Source organism: Heloderma suspectum, chromosome 2 (assembly GCF_057233095.1).
Source record: "Heloderma suspectum isolate Gila_16-S chromosome 2, 16-S_ref, whole genome shotgun sequence".
Classification (NCBI taxonomy): domain Eukaryota; kingdom Metazoa; phylum Chordata; class Lepidosauria; order Squamata; family Helodermatidae; genus Heloderma; species Heloderma suspectum.
The window spans coordinates 126301656-126317521 of record NC_139459.1 but is presented as its reverse complement, the minus strand read 5'-3'; the positions used below and the strand labels follow the sequence as shown (position 1 = coordinate 126317521).

Here is a 15866-nt window from a genome sequence, read left to right as displayed (position 1 = left end):
CCTCCCCAGTTCCCCTCACTCCAAATAAAGTAAAGAGTACATAAATGTAGGTGACTTGGTCAAGCTCAGAAGTCATTTGGGTAAAGGCTCTATATGCTTGCCAATTAATGACTGAGGGAGAGGAGAGGGAGAGGAGAGCCATTCCACCAGCTCTGCTGAAGACTTTCCTCATGAAGGCTCCTCCTCTGTCTGTGCTCACCACCAACAGCCATTCCAGCAGGCTGAGCTGATGGAGATGAAAGGGGAAGCAGGGCCATTCCACCAGCCCTATTGAAAGACTACTTGTTTTTTTCTCTCTCCCCTCCCCATTCCTTTTCCCTTGTGTGTCGTGTCTTCTAAGACTGTAAGCCTTCGGGCAGGGACTGTCATTTTGATGACTGATTGTAAGCTGCTCTGGGAGCCGTTTTTGTGTGAGGAGATGGATAAAAATACTTCTGGGTACAATTCTATGCATGTTTAGGTGTTTTTATTCTTTATCCTGTCTGCTGTTCACCCCTCTGAGGTCTTTGGATGTGGAGCAGTATACAAATACTGTTAATAAATAAATAAACAAACAAACAAACAAACAAACAAATAAATGTTTAGCCAGAAAAACATCCTATTACTCCCAGTGTTCCCCAGCCAATCCACGTAGGATTGTGCCCTTAAGTAATAAATAATAGTCTTATTCACCTACACAATCTAATTAGAATTTTTTTTGTGGTTTGTATGGTACAGTTCCATTACACATGAAAACACTTTGCTTTTAACCGTGAAAATACATTAGGTTTCCTTTGCACCAAGATTTATTTGTGAAATGAAATACTTCATGATTATGTGGGTTTTCTATTAATATCTGATGAAATAGCTGCGATTGCAGCACCTTCAACACATCATTAGTAACACAGAGAAAGGAAACTGTTTTCTTTCAAAACAAACAAGATTTCAAAGCAAGTGTGTTTCAAAACATACACTCAGGCAAAAGAAAATTACAATATTTAGCAAAGGCACGTGACCACAAATGTTGAAAGTAATAGGTTAGATTGGAATTGTTTGGCATAAGCTGCCACTGATTTGCTAAGAGTTCACTGGTTCTGTACTGAATTGCAGTGCTAACATTTAAGAAATATGTTAAAATCAAATCATGAATTATTATAGTTGAGTCTTCCCAACCTAAAGAAGGATTTGCCCATCCCTCCAATCAAATCTTCCTCTGTTATTTAGCCTATTCCTCATTGCTGAGGGTGAATTCCATATATTAACTCGCCTGGCCTGTATTTGTGTGGTGAAAGAAAAGGTGCATGACCTCCTCCAGGGTTGGCAGCAAGGGTAGACATGGTTGGGCACCTGCTTAGGGTCAACACCTCAGCGGGGTTCCACTAACAAGAGCCCTCCGCACTTGTTCCTCCCCTTCCCCATTGCAACCTGCTTGTTCCCCTTCCTCTCACTCTGGCCCAGACAGTGGTGTTGGTGAGAAGAAGGAGGAGCAGATGCCATGGCCTGCTTGCTCACTGACTGCCTGTGTCAAGCAAGCAATGATGTGGTGGCAATGATGAGAAAGGGATGAGGAGAAATAAAAACTGCAGACAACGATGGTAAGAAGATAGACTCACTGAGAGAGGGGGTCCATTGAGGGTATCTTGCCCAAAGTTGGCACTGACACGCGCCACAATGTACATAAAGTCATGTGTGATGCACATGTGTGATGCACATTCTGTAATCCCCACCCCCACCCCATATAAAAGAGGGGAAAGAGTGCATAAATTAGTTTGGTGCATGTTTTACTGTACACATGAAGCCGTCAAATAACATGTTGTTATAGTTTTATAAGTCTACTAGCAAATGGACCTGGCTTTGCATGGGTTGGAATCGCCCTTAGTTTGATACAGCAAAGCAAAGTTTCACAGGTGGCAGAGTTGGACACATTGTGCTTGGCACATTTGTGAGAAGCCTCATCTGCTGGCACCTATAGACCACTACATCTTGCCATGATGGGGCTGCCCCACAGCAAGAGGAGGAGACAGCCACATAACTCTGTCCCTTGGCCTACTCTGAGTTGACTGCAAGCTATGTGTTGATTAGAGAAGTCTATCATCTAGTGACTGAAGATGGTACTGCAGGCTTCAAACACATGTTAATTAATGAATTAATATATTTTAAGAACCCTGAGGTGGACCCTGAGGGGCACACCACTAGGCTACCCTTAGAATGCATGCCAAGTTTCAAGTGCCTAGGTTTCATGGTCTTGGCACTATGGTACAGACAGACATATCCACTTTATTATTATAGATAGGGATCACTTTTCTACCACTAGGTATGTTGCAGGAGTCCAGCAGACTCCCCCCCCCCACTTGGCCTCCCAGACCGTGTTCGCTGAGCCGCTGTGCTTACTTTACTGAACCCTGCTCGCTGAACTGCCACACGGTCCATGAGCACCTAGCAGCCTCCCAATCCCTCAGTGAGCTGCCATTTTGTGAAAAAACAGTGGCTCCAGTTTTTCCACAAATGTAATCTTATATAAATGGTGGCCAGAATGTGGCCATTTACACAACATTACAAGCATAAATGGCCCCTTTACAGCTGCCATTTATGCAATATTAGATTTATGGAAAAACCCGAGCCACCATTTTCCACAAAATAATGGCTCGCTGAGGGGTTGGGTGGCCACCGGGCGCTTGCTGGGTGCCCGTGGACTGCACACTGGCTCGTCCAGGTTGCCGAACAGGGTCAGCCGGTGGTGGCTCAGCAAGTGCTCGGCTGGCACCTGGTGGCACAGATGGATGTTACTCTGTCTGTCCCTATCTACTGCCACCTTCCCATTGCATAGTCAAAATCAATGGCTGCAACAGAGTATTTCAAATCTGGTTCATAATCTACGTGACACACTTTGAACACTCAAACATGCTATATTATTTTGTTTGATGTCATTTGATCTTGATCTTTGATCTTGATCTTTGATGTCATTTGATCTTGATTATTTTGTTTGATGTCATTTGATCTTTGGGGGATTATAAGACATTTGCAATCTCCTAACTCTCCTCTACTTCCTGTTTGGTACTTACTTCTGAAGATATCCAAATGTTCATTGTTCTCCGAACATTTCAGGCCGCCTTCAATGAACAACAGACAAAAGATTTTATTAGCATTACTTGCATGTCCCTGGAGAAGTTTAAATACCAGCCCGATCTTTAAAATTCTAAAGCGGGGGGCGGGGGGGGGCGGGGGAGAGACACTGCTTTTTGAATAATCCATTTCTCTGACAATCCATCAAATGGAAACTTCTGGGATTTCTTCAGACAATTATTTGATTACCATTTTAAAAGCAACAGCCTCAAAGGCTTCTTTACATTTTTAAAAATGTAGACATCAGTGCTGATCTCTGGCAGATTTTCATATGAATAAATTTAAAGAATTTGGGAAGTGATCGAGGAACCCTAGTTGCACTGATGTAAGGGTGCCAGTATGCCCAGGGCTCATGCAGTGCCTTTGAGACATGTTGCCAGTCCCACTTGAACTGCCATGCACAGTCCTATGGCAGGTGCTTGATAAGCTGCTTGAACTGACTGGAACAGCTGCAACAGCTCTCAAGCATGAGCTGCAAACTTGTGATCCTGTCATGCCCCCTCTGAAGAATTCCTCTTAGGATGGATGACCTGGAGCCCCCAGGCTGGACACTGTGGAGGAGCTGCCTGGGTGATGGGACCCCCACCTTGAGATGGATCAGGGACCTTGGGGGAGACAGCTGTTGACCTTCCCTCAAGACATAGCTAGTCACCTCTCAGACTTGCTTGCCTGAAAAAGCAACACATTTATTTATTTATTTATTTCTATACTGCCCAATAGCCGAAGCTCTCTGGGTGGTTCACAAGAATTAAAACCACAAAGTACAGCATAAAATAGTATTTTAAAAAAAAATGGCAGAACTAACTCCAGCCCTTAAGTCAGAAAGTTATCAGGGTTAAATACCACCTCAGTATTACAAGGAGTTTTCCCATATTTTTGCTGATACTCAGCAATATGGTTTTTTAACCCATATTTCATTCCATTTCTTTTCCTCTGTGTTTTCTTGTATGTCATGTTCCCATATTTCTTTCAGCCCTATGGTTGTTCCCATTGTTTCCATAATTAATATCTTATATACTTTGGAAACGAGGCCTTGCCTGAGGATTCAGGTATAAGCATCAATTGTTTAAATGCTGTTAATGGTCTTTGGCCTGTTGGATTTCCTGTTTAATGCTTGTATTTTGTTAGAATATTTTTGTGTTCATTGATTACATTGAAAACATGTGATTAAAACTTTATATATATATATATATATATATATATATATATATATATATATATTTTAAAGGCAGAAGCAAGGGACACCTGATATTGCTTTAAAGCAAACAAGATTACCATTAGTCTTGTCATTTGTGTGTGTGCGTGTGTGGGGGGATCGATGGGGGGAGTTTAGTGGGTGACTTTATAGTGTCACTTGAACATGGCTTCATTTGTTTTTGTTTTGGGGAATCTCCTATTTGGTTGGGGCTTCTTATTGGTTTTGAAAGGTTAAAATCAAGTTGTTTTTGTCTTCTTATGGCATGCAAAACTTTGTAAGATATTATCCCAATTCCTCTAACTTTCCTCAAAATTCTGATGAAGGTTTTGCCTAAGGATTTGCATCATGAATGTTGAAACACATTGACATTTCAGTGGCAACCAGCTTTGCTGGATGTGGCCTATTTGTTCTAGGCTATGAGCAATGACCATACAATGTCATGCCCCCTCTAGAGGATTCCTCTTTGGAGAATGACCTGCAGCCCCCTGAGCTGAACATCGTGGAGAAGCTGCTTGTGTTGGAGGACCTTGAGGCAGATCAGGGGGATCCTGGATCCTTGGGGTAGATGGCCATTGATCCTTCCCCTCAAGACATAGCCTGCTCTCCAATTTGGAGGCAGATGCAAAGTGGCCACCTAGATCCGGAGCATGCAGGCATCTAAAGGTTCAGGATCAGCCAGCTGCCAGATACAGAAGTGCTTGCCTGAAAACTAAGGACTTCTCATGAGCAGAGGTATACTCATGAGCATGGTTCTGCTTGCGAGTAGACCATTCCTCAGGTGGCACAAATGGCCTGCAGCTGTGCTTTGGATGGGGCTCTGAAGGCTCAGGCTTAAAAACTTTCTGTTATCAGCACAGAGTGTTGGCGCAGTGTCTCTGTGTTAACCCCCACAGGCCTCTGGTAGCCCAACTCTTCTCTGGAACTGATCCTCTGTCCTCACACAGCTACAAGTAGGACAGGCCCCCCCTTTCTTCTCACAACTAGCCACAGAATGGCAGTTGGACAGGATGTAGTGCCCGTAAACATGGGGAGGCAATGGCCCCATACTGTTGACCAATTTACCAAGAAGGAAGATTTTCTACCATAGTTTATCTTGGTGTTCTTTATTAATGAAAACATGGCAGCTTGGATCATGAGTTGCCCTTCCATGAATGAAAGGGCTCCTTCTGTTTGTGGAAGAGCCTTTAATCCAGTGGAGGGTCCCACTGGCCAAAGGAAGGAAGCAATTCATGTTGATTCTCCCTCCCTTCTGCAGCCTTCCATGCCATTTCCCCACTGTTCTGGAGGCTTAACCAACCCTCCAGGCCACATTTCAGGGGCATAGGGAGCTGCAGGGGGAACTGGCAAAAATTGCCTCCAGCCCCTCCCACCAATAGGAGCATTCAGTGAATGGAATTCTGCTCACTGGATCTCAAAATACAAGGTAGTGTGAGGTTTTTTCCCCCCTACCATAGGGGGATGCATTCTCCCAAGCTATAGAGGCTGATGGCTTGAGTTACTTTTTCTCTGTGATTCTCAGGTTTTGGCTTTTCAGATTTCAGAGATCAGTTCCAACTCTTATTTCAATATTTTCAAAGATTTAAATACTTCTTTGTTTTGCGGTGTGTGCGTGTTTTAATATTCAATTAAGGTTCTGGAGTGTTGTGGATAGGAACACTTTTTAATATATAAATAGAACGCCTACTAACTTTATTTGCAGACTAAGAAACATGGTTGCTTTTTGCTACAGCTGGAAGACACTGGGCAGAAACAAAAAGGAGTTGGAAAGAAATGCCTAAGGGATCTAAATGTAATACCATAATGGTCAAAAGGTTGTTTGGTTTTTAAAATGTGAAACTGTAGTTCTATCTGAAGTCAGCGTTCTGGGTATGCTGTGTGATAACATGAGGGACTGAATGATAGGAGGGCGTATCAATGATTAGCCTTAATTTTAAGGTATGAAATTTCACTTAATATGTAGCTTCACTGGCTTAAAAGCGGTACAACAGAGGGCAATACAACCTTTTTCTTAAAAAAAAAAGAAAAAAAAAGGCCTTATGTTTTTTCCTATGAGAAAGAGAACACCTTCGATGAGAAGGAACAATGTTTTAATTAAACTCTTTGGAACTCCATTATGAATAAACATTTAAGACTGAGAACACATACCACCATCCACTTCCCTAAAAAGCGAAAGAGACAGAAAAGAACCAGCAAGTAGTGATAAAGCACCATAGCAATGCATGGATGGATAGAACTAATACTTAATTGTGTTGCCACCTCTTTCTTCTGACAGGCTCCTCAGCTTCACGGCAGGCAGGCATATCGTGGTCCTCACCATGCCGGAAATAACTGGACCTATTGAATTTGGCTGGTGCAGGTGGATGAGAATCCCATTTCAGCTCATTTTTGATAAGAATTTACCAAAATTCAGGAAGTTCTTCATATTCAGGACAGAAGGAACTTGAGATTTAAACAATTTGCATGCAGGAGAATAGATTCGGCCATCCCTCATGCCGCCACATCCATGACCCCTCGTTGTTGCCTGTGGGTCTAGTTGAGCTCAACTAGAGTTGAACCAGGGCTGTTAGATGTCTGTGAGCCAAGAAATGGCATTTGAAATGAAACTGAAGCCCAGATGATGGAAAACACCATGTTTACATACAGGTATTTTGCATAACAGACATGATGATGTTGCCATGATATTGGTCAATAGACACGATAACATATTTTAATGCTTCTGCCAGGCCACAGTGTAATTTTCCTTTACATAAGGTCAAGAAAGTGGTGGGTTATATTTATATTTGTTATATTTATTATTATAAAGTAATATACTGCATTCATACTGCATTGAAATATGGGAGAAAAAATAGCTAATTACCGGACAGCGATCTATCCATTAATTTGTCAAAATAACAGGCCATTAAAACCAGACTAATATACAATAACTTCTCCCTGCACATGGCACACTGTGGTGCGATGGTACACATTTCAAGGTAACAGCGGAGAAATTTGCCTGCTTGTTCTGTTAAAATAATCAGTCAGGATTTATAGGGCTTGGAGTGCAACCAGATTTCAGTGTGAGGTCTTTAATTGAGCAAAATCCTTCGCAGCCTTGGCATTTCACTATTTTATTTATGATTCTGAATGAAATTGAATCTTGATCCCAAGCAGTTTATATTTTCCCCAAGAGAACTTGTGAGAGTTGCTATGGCTGAAAACTTTAAGATGACTTCCTCAGAATCAAATGAGAAATAGAAGCTCAGATGTGAAATCACTGTCCCAAGGCCAAACAAGTGTTTGTGGCAAAGGGAAAAAAAGGTCCTCAGATGCTCCCACCCACAATGGTTCAGAGAACATAGATTAATCTCACTCATCAATTATCTACTCTAACTTGCAATGGCTCTCCAAGACCTAGTGCACTACCCAGCCCTACTACCTCAGACACTTCAGCTATAAATTGTAGGGTTGTGCACCACTTCGGCCCGAGGCCTGAACCCCAAGTCAAAGTGGGCTGCTTCAGATCACTTTGTGCCCCTTCCGAGGTGAAGTAGAGGGGGCACAAAGTGACTCGGAGTGGGTTGTGGGCTCTCCAAAGCACTCGGTGTGCTTCGGAGCTTCAGCACCCCCGGCCCAGCCACGCCAGGTCCTTATCTGAGCCTCCGTCACCTCCTTCTCCTCCACCTCCATTGCTGCCGCCCTCACCATCACCGCTATCTCCATCCTCACCACCTTCTCTGCCGCTGCCAACTGCTGAGGCCTGGACGCGCGTGGCAACTCTTACCGCAGGGAGTTTCAGGAGGTCGCCATTTTAAAAATGGTGACTCCCTGCAATAAGAGTTGTGTGGTGCACGTCGAGGCCTCAGGAGTTGGCGAGGGCGGAGGTGGAGGCGAGGGTGGTGGCAGCGATAGTGACGGAGGTGGCGGCAAGGATGACAGTGGCGGAGGCGGTGGTGAAGAAGGCGGTGGCAAGGTAAGGAGGTATGCACAGGGGTGTCGGGGGGGGAACCTGAAGTGGGGTTCAACATCCAAATCCCGCTTCAGGGCTGAGTTGGGTCGCCGGCCCCCCAAAAATCTGCCCAAGTCGAATCGGGGCCATCTCTGAAGCCATGAAGCAGCTTCCGAGTCAGATCAGGGGGTCCCTGCACAGGCTTAGTAAATTGAGTCTCTGGCATTATCCCAAGGGTGCCAAACCTCAGCATCTGGGACAAAATCCAGCCCAACTGGAGTCCCAGTCTGGACCACTGGGGTTCCCAGATAGCCATACTCCCTTCTCCTGGTCCCACCCCCTTTCCTTCAACCACTGACTGGTGGTTTCCTGGCATCTGTGTAGTCCCCCCCCCTATTCTAACAGGTTGAAATGGCTCTCCTAGGGCTTAGTTATTGACAATAAGAGCTTTAAGCTAAAATATGCTGGTATTTTTGCCCCACCCATTACTGGAATGTGGCCTCCGAGAGCTCCTCTGAAATGGAATGTGGCCCTTTGACTGGAAGAGGTTCAACACCCCTGCCTTATGCATTCCTGCAAGGCAGATATGCTATCACTGAGCTATGGACCCTTTCGCTCAGGCCTCACAAGGGCTTTTCTGAACTGTTCTGGGTTTAGTAATGGTGTGTTCTTTCTCTATGTAAATCTCGAGTTATTTAGGGCTGTTATCTTCTTCTTTTCAATGCATGAAAATTCTTTGCCTTTAGCAGTAGCCTGAGAAGCAGATATAAAGCAAATTAAGCTTTCCCAACCACTTTCCCTCCATACCAGAAAGAGCTTCACCATTTAAACCTGTATATGCCAGGTGGCAACCTCGGATGCATCGCAGGTGCTTCCAGACAGATGGCTCCTCAGTACTACCAATCAAAAGTCATTGTGCAGTTATTCTGTCTTTCCTTCATGGATTTTTAGTAGGAAGACAAATGACAGAAGCAGCAATGGGAAATCATGGGAGGGTCACAACTGAACGCAGTCATCACCTGGACCCCTCATAACATTCTGTGAATGAGGGAGAGTGATTGCAGGATAAAAGCTTCATCTGGAAGCACCCTCCATCTATGACACTCCATTGACCCAGAGAATATTCTGAAGTCTATGACACAGTTTTGGTGGTGAAATAAGATGGGTTTGGCAATGGCTTGGATAGGAAATTGCCTGGTGATAACTAGATGGAAGATACACTGATCTCTTGGAATGAAGAGAACGCTATAAGTGTAATAAATGTCAGGCCTCATTAAATGAAACCCTCAAAGGAAGAATTCACATGAGGAAATGAGATTGGAAAAAGGTAGGATGGCTGTATTTATTCCACCAGGAATTTCATGTATTTTCAATCTTGCTAGCTATGATGTTTTGCAGTAAACTGTTTTACTCTGGTTTTTAGTGGTCTCTGTTTAAGTGTATTGAGAGTTCACAGTTAGAGCTTGAAGGCAGTCTAAAAGGTTAAAAAAACAACTCTTCTATAAACTACGACAGAACACACCCTGAGGGACATACTTTACTTCCCACTGCCTGAAGACAAGTTATTTATCCAACTATATTGGACACACTGAGACCTGGTTCACACATAATGAGAAGCCACCATGGGTAAATTTCCCCATGGGGCTTCTTGTTGTGGTGGTAGTTGCCATTTTGAATATTTGGGGTGTGGTGAGGGTGCACCGTTGCTTTTTGTTGTTGGGATGTCTTAGGGAGTGGGTGATTTGCCAACCACCCCAGCAACTGACCCTTGTTGGGTTTGCATGTAACAAGAAGGTAAAGTGTCCCCAAATATTCAAAATGGTGGCTGCCGCTGCAACAAAAAACCCCATGGGAAAATTCACCCATGGTGGCTTCTTGTTATGTGTGAACCAGGCCACAGATTCAAACTATGTTTCAGACCAATGTGAGTAAGAATAGCTTGATGGCCCATTCAGAAATTGAACCACTCCCAACAAGGGGAAATGGAGATCTGAGAAAGAGAAGAAATTTCAGCTTAACGCCTTCCCTGCCCATCATTTCTCCACTCAAAATTGCCTCCTTTCCCCACTGGATTTTAAATGCATGTTTTCCTGTATGTAAGGCTGAAATCCTATTCACACTTACCTGGAAGCAAGTCCCATTGAACTCAACAATCCTTGTATATTGTTATAACCCTACTGTTATAACAATATAACCCTTGTATAGGATTGCAGTTTACAACACTAGAGGGGGGAAGACTTAGTAAGTTGATTTGGGGGGGGCAAAGAATAGGCATCTGTAGGTTATCTGCCATTATTCTGCTTCCCATTGCTACCACAAGAAACCATTTCACTTCTTGTAAACAGGTACTGTGAGCTGTGTTTGCATATAATGTGTAGTTCAGCGTGAGACCCTGGTCCTTCAAGTATACTGCAACACAGGGGATTTAATCTTAAACCTTTTACCAAAAACAAAATATAAACAAGCCCCTATTTATTAATGGGCACCTTGGCAGTTTGTCATGTGCATGCTTGGGTGGATATCACGTCAGGCAAGTCAGCACAGAGTCTGTCAGCGGTTATTTCAATTAGTTCTGTTAGTGAAAATGTTACTTGGTGGCAAGATTTTTTAAATGCATTTTTTAAAAGTCATAAAGTACTAAATGTATCTCATTTAAAAAGTAACATAGTTACAATTAAGTCTCATCATAAACATGATAAACCTACACTTACCATCTCATAAAAATGAATTAATGTCTCTAACTCTCACACACATTGGTAGGAAATTCAGTCGTACAAAGACATTCATTTTACTTTTTCATCTCATGAAAATGTTTCTGTCCAGCTCTGGGCATCTCGTTTGTTTCTTGGAGTAAAGTCACAGATGCAAAGATACAGTCTGGATAGGATGATGGTTGTTCTTTGCTTATGTGGTGGCGTGGAGCTAGAACAAGCAAGGCAGAGGAGTCAGGAGGACAGAAGGACAATAAGCACAGTGGATCAAAATCAGTGAGAAACTTGATTTAGATGAGTAGTTTCTTGCCAATTTAAATCCAGATTTAAATCACCTTCATCCCTTTCAGCCTGAGGGGCAAATCCAATTTTGGAGAAGCTCTCACCAGCCACCTACCATGGTGGGCAGAGCTGAAGGCAAAGGGGGGGGGGTAGGACCAAAAATATAAAAGCATCCCACCACATTTTAGCTTAAGGCTCTTACTGCCAGAAACTAAGCCTTAGGAGAAGCACTTCAACCTTTCAGAGTGGAGAAAGAGGTGGACAAAAACTTGGAAACCAACAAGTGATTGGTGGTTGGGAGGAAGAGGATGGGACCAGGGGAAGGGGTGTGGCCTTCTGGGTAACTCCTGAGGTGCAGATTTGACCCCCAGGAAGGCTGGATTTGGCCCCCAGGCCTGAAGTTCCTGACCCCTGATTTAAATCAGTCCATCCTGCTTGGTGTGAAAATGTACCCCCCCTCTCCCCAAATTGAGACTGCTGTTTGGGAGCCAGGATGCCAGGATACCCTCTGAAACCTCTTTTTGTGGGTGAACCTATGATGACATGCAAAGCTGGACAGGGCTGATGGACAGGAGAGAATTTGGCAGGAGCAGTTCTTGTTATGCAAAGGTGAAAGAAAGTGCACCTGCTGTAATTTTCTCAGTGAAACGTGACAGGATATTCTGGGGGAGAAAACTGGTGGTCAGCAGCCAGCTTTCATAGGTGGTGCCAAGAAAGTTAAAGAAAGGACAGCACTCTAAAACAATTTGAAGTCTCTTCCCCCTGCCCCCACCACACTCTCTTTCCAAAATCTACCTTCCAGTTTGGGGCACCCATTTTGCCACCCAGTAAACTTTGGTTTGAGGTCAAACTACACCTTTGAATGTTTTCAACTCAGTTGAATTAATCTTGGCATCTGACCTTCTGGCTTGCTCCTCAGGCCTACTCTGACCTGTGCTCTTGCTTGGTGATTCTACCCTGTGTAGGCTTCTGATCTTTTGGCTTAACCCTTGGACCATTCTGACATGCTCTGTCACATGCCTTCCATCTGCTACTGCCTCAGACGCTGGTCATTCTTTAGTACCACTAATGGCTACAAATTCTGTCCCATTTAACTGCAGAACCTACACCAAACGGGTTCTAACACCCCTAAGTTCAAACAGGCAAACATCACCACAGACAAAACCGTAAATTAAAATCTATTTAATGCTTGATTTTATTTTAGGAAATTACACAATTAAAAGAAAGTGTTCGAAACTTTCTCTATGATAACAAGGAAAGAGAATGTAACAAAAATATGAGATTAAAAGAATTGCAATGGCCAAAGCTGGTACTACTGGTGTAAATTTAGCTAGCAAGATAACAACTTGAGCTTCTAACATTGTTATGCCTCCTTCTCTCTATCCTCTCCTGTTTACTATTTTTGCAGTTTAAAGCTAAACTAAAACATACTAAACATAATGGTTAACTCTCTCTTTTTCTTCCTCCTGCACATTACTTGAATATAAAAGCTAAGCTGAAGCATTGCTTTAGTTTCTCTAGGCATGTGAATAATTAAAGGTAGAAGCTAGAGTGAAAGGAAAAACCCAAGACTTGGAAATAATTCTAAGTTCTATCCTAAGCAATAATTCTAAGTTCCACGCTCAGAAAACATTCTAAGACCAAACCTCAGAAAATATTTCTGGTCCTAACTTCAGAAATAATTCTAAAATCTAAGACTCTAAAGAGGTCCATAGTTACCCAACTCCTTGAGTTCAGTGATCCAGAGAAGATCAGAGGTGAAGCAGCAAAAGAGCAGAGCTGCAGCCCTTGCTACTTGTGGTTTTATACACTTGATCTGGTCAAAGCTGAGGGCCCCAATGAAAAATGAGACAATCACCTTCCAATCAAAAGGGTGTGTCTGTATGGTTAGACCACCCACTCACCAACCAGAAGTAAGGTGTCTTATCTACCTCCAGCAATCTCATGTTTTATTATGCTCACGTGTTTTAGGAATATCTCTGGCACTACTACTAATGGGTTCATTTGAAGTTTCCTAAAACATGGCTAAAAGTCTGCCATCTGGGCATGTTATCTTGATTGACGTATTTCTCCCTGGTACCTCTTCACTGAACTCATGTTCAGTCATATCTGTCTGAACACCAATTGTCGCTCGTGCTCCCCCGCCCAACTAGCATTGAGTATGGACATCCTCTTATCTGCAGGTGTACACCATGAGTTGTCAAACAATTTTCCTCTGCCTAGCAGGCATCTGAACATGCTCAATTCTTCTGTTCATCTCACTCATACACTTTGCCAGCACACCATGGCCTGGAAATTGCTTTGTAAAGACAGCTGCTTTCTCTCTCTCTCTCTTTCTTTCTTTCTTTCTTTCTTTCTTTCTTTCTTTCCTTGCCAGTCCTGCAAACTCTTAGTTAGAGTCTCAGTTAGTGAGATAACATCAATCAGCATAGAATCAAAACTTTAAGGTCTTTGCACCCAGGTCTGGACTATAAGTCTGGTCTTAAATGAGTCTGGGGTCTTTTTAGGGGGTCTTCTTGTAGGTCTCCCCAAACCCCTCATTCAGGTCATTCGGCCATTTCAGATCAAATTAGCCATCTTTTGTTTGAAGTAGCCTCTTCAAACCAAAATTATTTAACCCTTTTAGTGTCAGATTAACAATGGCCTGGCATGATAGCCTTAGTGATTGTACCCAGATGTCTTTCTCATGAGAAGTCTGTCTAGCCCCCTCTCGGGTAGCCATGCACTGGCCAGACTTTTTTTTATTTAGACAAGGGGTGTTGAACCTCTTTCAGTCCAAGGGTCAAATTCAATTTCAAAGATGCTCTCAGGGGCTGCATTCCAGTGGTGGGTGGGGCCAAGGCAAAAGAGGTGGGGCCAAAATACCAGCATGTTTTAGGTATCAGCAGTTGTGGGGGAAGGGGTGTGGCCCTCTGGCAAATCCCAAAGAGCCAAATTTGGTCCACAAGCCTGAGTTTCAACACCCCTGAGTTCAACAGACCTTTGAAATGTTGGACTGGTTTTGTCTTCCTGGTTTGATAGTTTTAGTCCAATTACTGCTGTTTTGTCTTTGTTTTCATTTATCTGCTCATTCTTTTTTATGTTTCAGGATGCAATAGAACTTATGTCTGAGTAAATATGTACAGGATTGCACTGTCAATACTGCTTTTAGACTGTATTTTATTGTCTAAGTATCTTGTTGACCCCCTCCTCCAAGATGACTTACTACAAATGGGCAGCATATAAATTTTAATACTACAACTAATAAAGGAACAATTACCTCCCTAGTTATGGTGTGTTCCTTCAAGAGTGATATATGTCATGTATCCTCAAAAATCTTCCTCTGGCACGAGCATCTTATGAATGAAATACCAAATTGCCTGGGAATTCTTTGCATGTACTCTAACCCTAGGAAAGTCAATAAGTAACTGTTACAAAGGCTCAGTCTCCTGAGATTGCTCAGTGTTGGCCTATTCCACATTCATTATGAATAAACAAGGACAGCTAGGTACCCCGAGGCATGGTAAGATAATGATGCAAAGGGTCAGGGAGCCTTTGCAATAAGATCTCAACTTGAGACCCAGAAGCATGGGAAAGTCAGAAGATCAGAGGTGATAATGAAAATCAGTTACCACAGGGGATTGTTTCTGCCCTGGCTGTGCAACATAATGGTATTAAGTGCAATAACTTAAAGAAGTGGGCCTCAGGTTTGCTCACAAAACTGATCAAATTGGCCCTCTTCCCACAGATGACTACTAGCAACATAGTTCTTAATATATATGGTTGCCAGCAACAAGGGAAGGATTTAATTAGCACCGTCAGGTCCTGAGTGCCTCCCGGGGAGTGGTGGACTACAACTAAGAACGTGCAAGAATGGTTGGGAGTTAATAGGGGTGGGGTAAAAGACCCAAAGCTCCCTGTTCAATGGGGTTCCTAGTCAGACTTCTGGCAGCTGTCTCTGGTTATTTGTAATGAAACATAAGGAATAATGGGCAGGGAAAAATTAGGAGGCCCCTTTAAATAGGTGAGTATTGTTAAAAAAAACCTTGGGGAGAGGTAGTTTTTGCACAGAGCAGCTGCACCAATGCTCTTTCCTGAACAAAAATGTAGAACTTTGGCAAGTGTGAGCATGCACACGATACGCATCTCTACTTAGAGGAAAGTGCCACTGAGTTTAATGGGGACTATTTCTAGGTAAATGGGTGTAGCCCATGCATTTGGGTCCTTTGCAATGTGAGAGAAATGATGATTACATGGCAAGGCTAGCTATAAATGCAGCAGTGTCCTTAGCAGGCTCAGTCATGCTGTAAAGACTAAAAAATCTATAAAGGGACCTTGACCAACTGAGCATGCCCTACACAGAACCACAGCATCAGTGCTCTGGGTACATAACCTGTAACGTGGTTCTCTTCCCCTCTGAACAGAAGGTTCTATTTTGAAAAACTGGAAGATTGGAATTGGTGACCGTTAGTTTGATTTAGGGCACAATCCTACATATGTTTAGCCAGAAAAAAGTTCTACAACTCATAGCATTCCCCAGCCAGCCAGGCTGGCTGGGGAATCCTGGGAGTTGTAGAACTTTTTTTCTGTCTAAACACGCATAGGATTGCGCCCTTAGTTTACTTTGTTTATACTCTTTAGTTTGTGATGGCTTGATTTATACTTCTAG

At 43.2% G+C, this 15866-nt stretch overlaps 1 protein-coding gene across 7 annotated transcripts in view; it reads right to left on the bottom strand.

Moving 5' to 3' along the window:
• Positions 1-15866, bottom strand: part of LOC146352719 (uncharacterized) — a 41386-nt gene that overhangs the window by 7100 nt on the left and 18420 nt on the right. For 5 of the 7 annotated variants that reach the window (XR_014787375.1, XR_014787374.1, XM_084832157.1 and 2 more), the window contains exons 2-3: positions 10937-11147; positions 3042-3089 (exon numbers count right to left, since the gene is read on the bottom strand). Coding sequence is in view for 4 of the 7 variants with exons in the window: in XM_084832157.1 (XP_084688283.1) it covers positions 3042-3065 (24 nt within the window). In the remaining 3 variants the exon portion in view is untranslated. Of the gene's footprint in view, positions 1-3041; positions 3090-3688; positions 3772-10936; positions 11148-15866 lie in introns of all 7 variants that reach the window. The other 2 variants (XM_084832159.1, XR_014787376.1) reach the window with 2 other exon arrangements.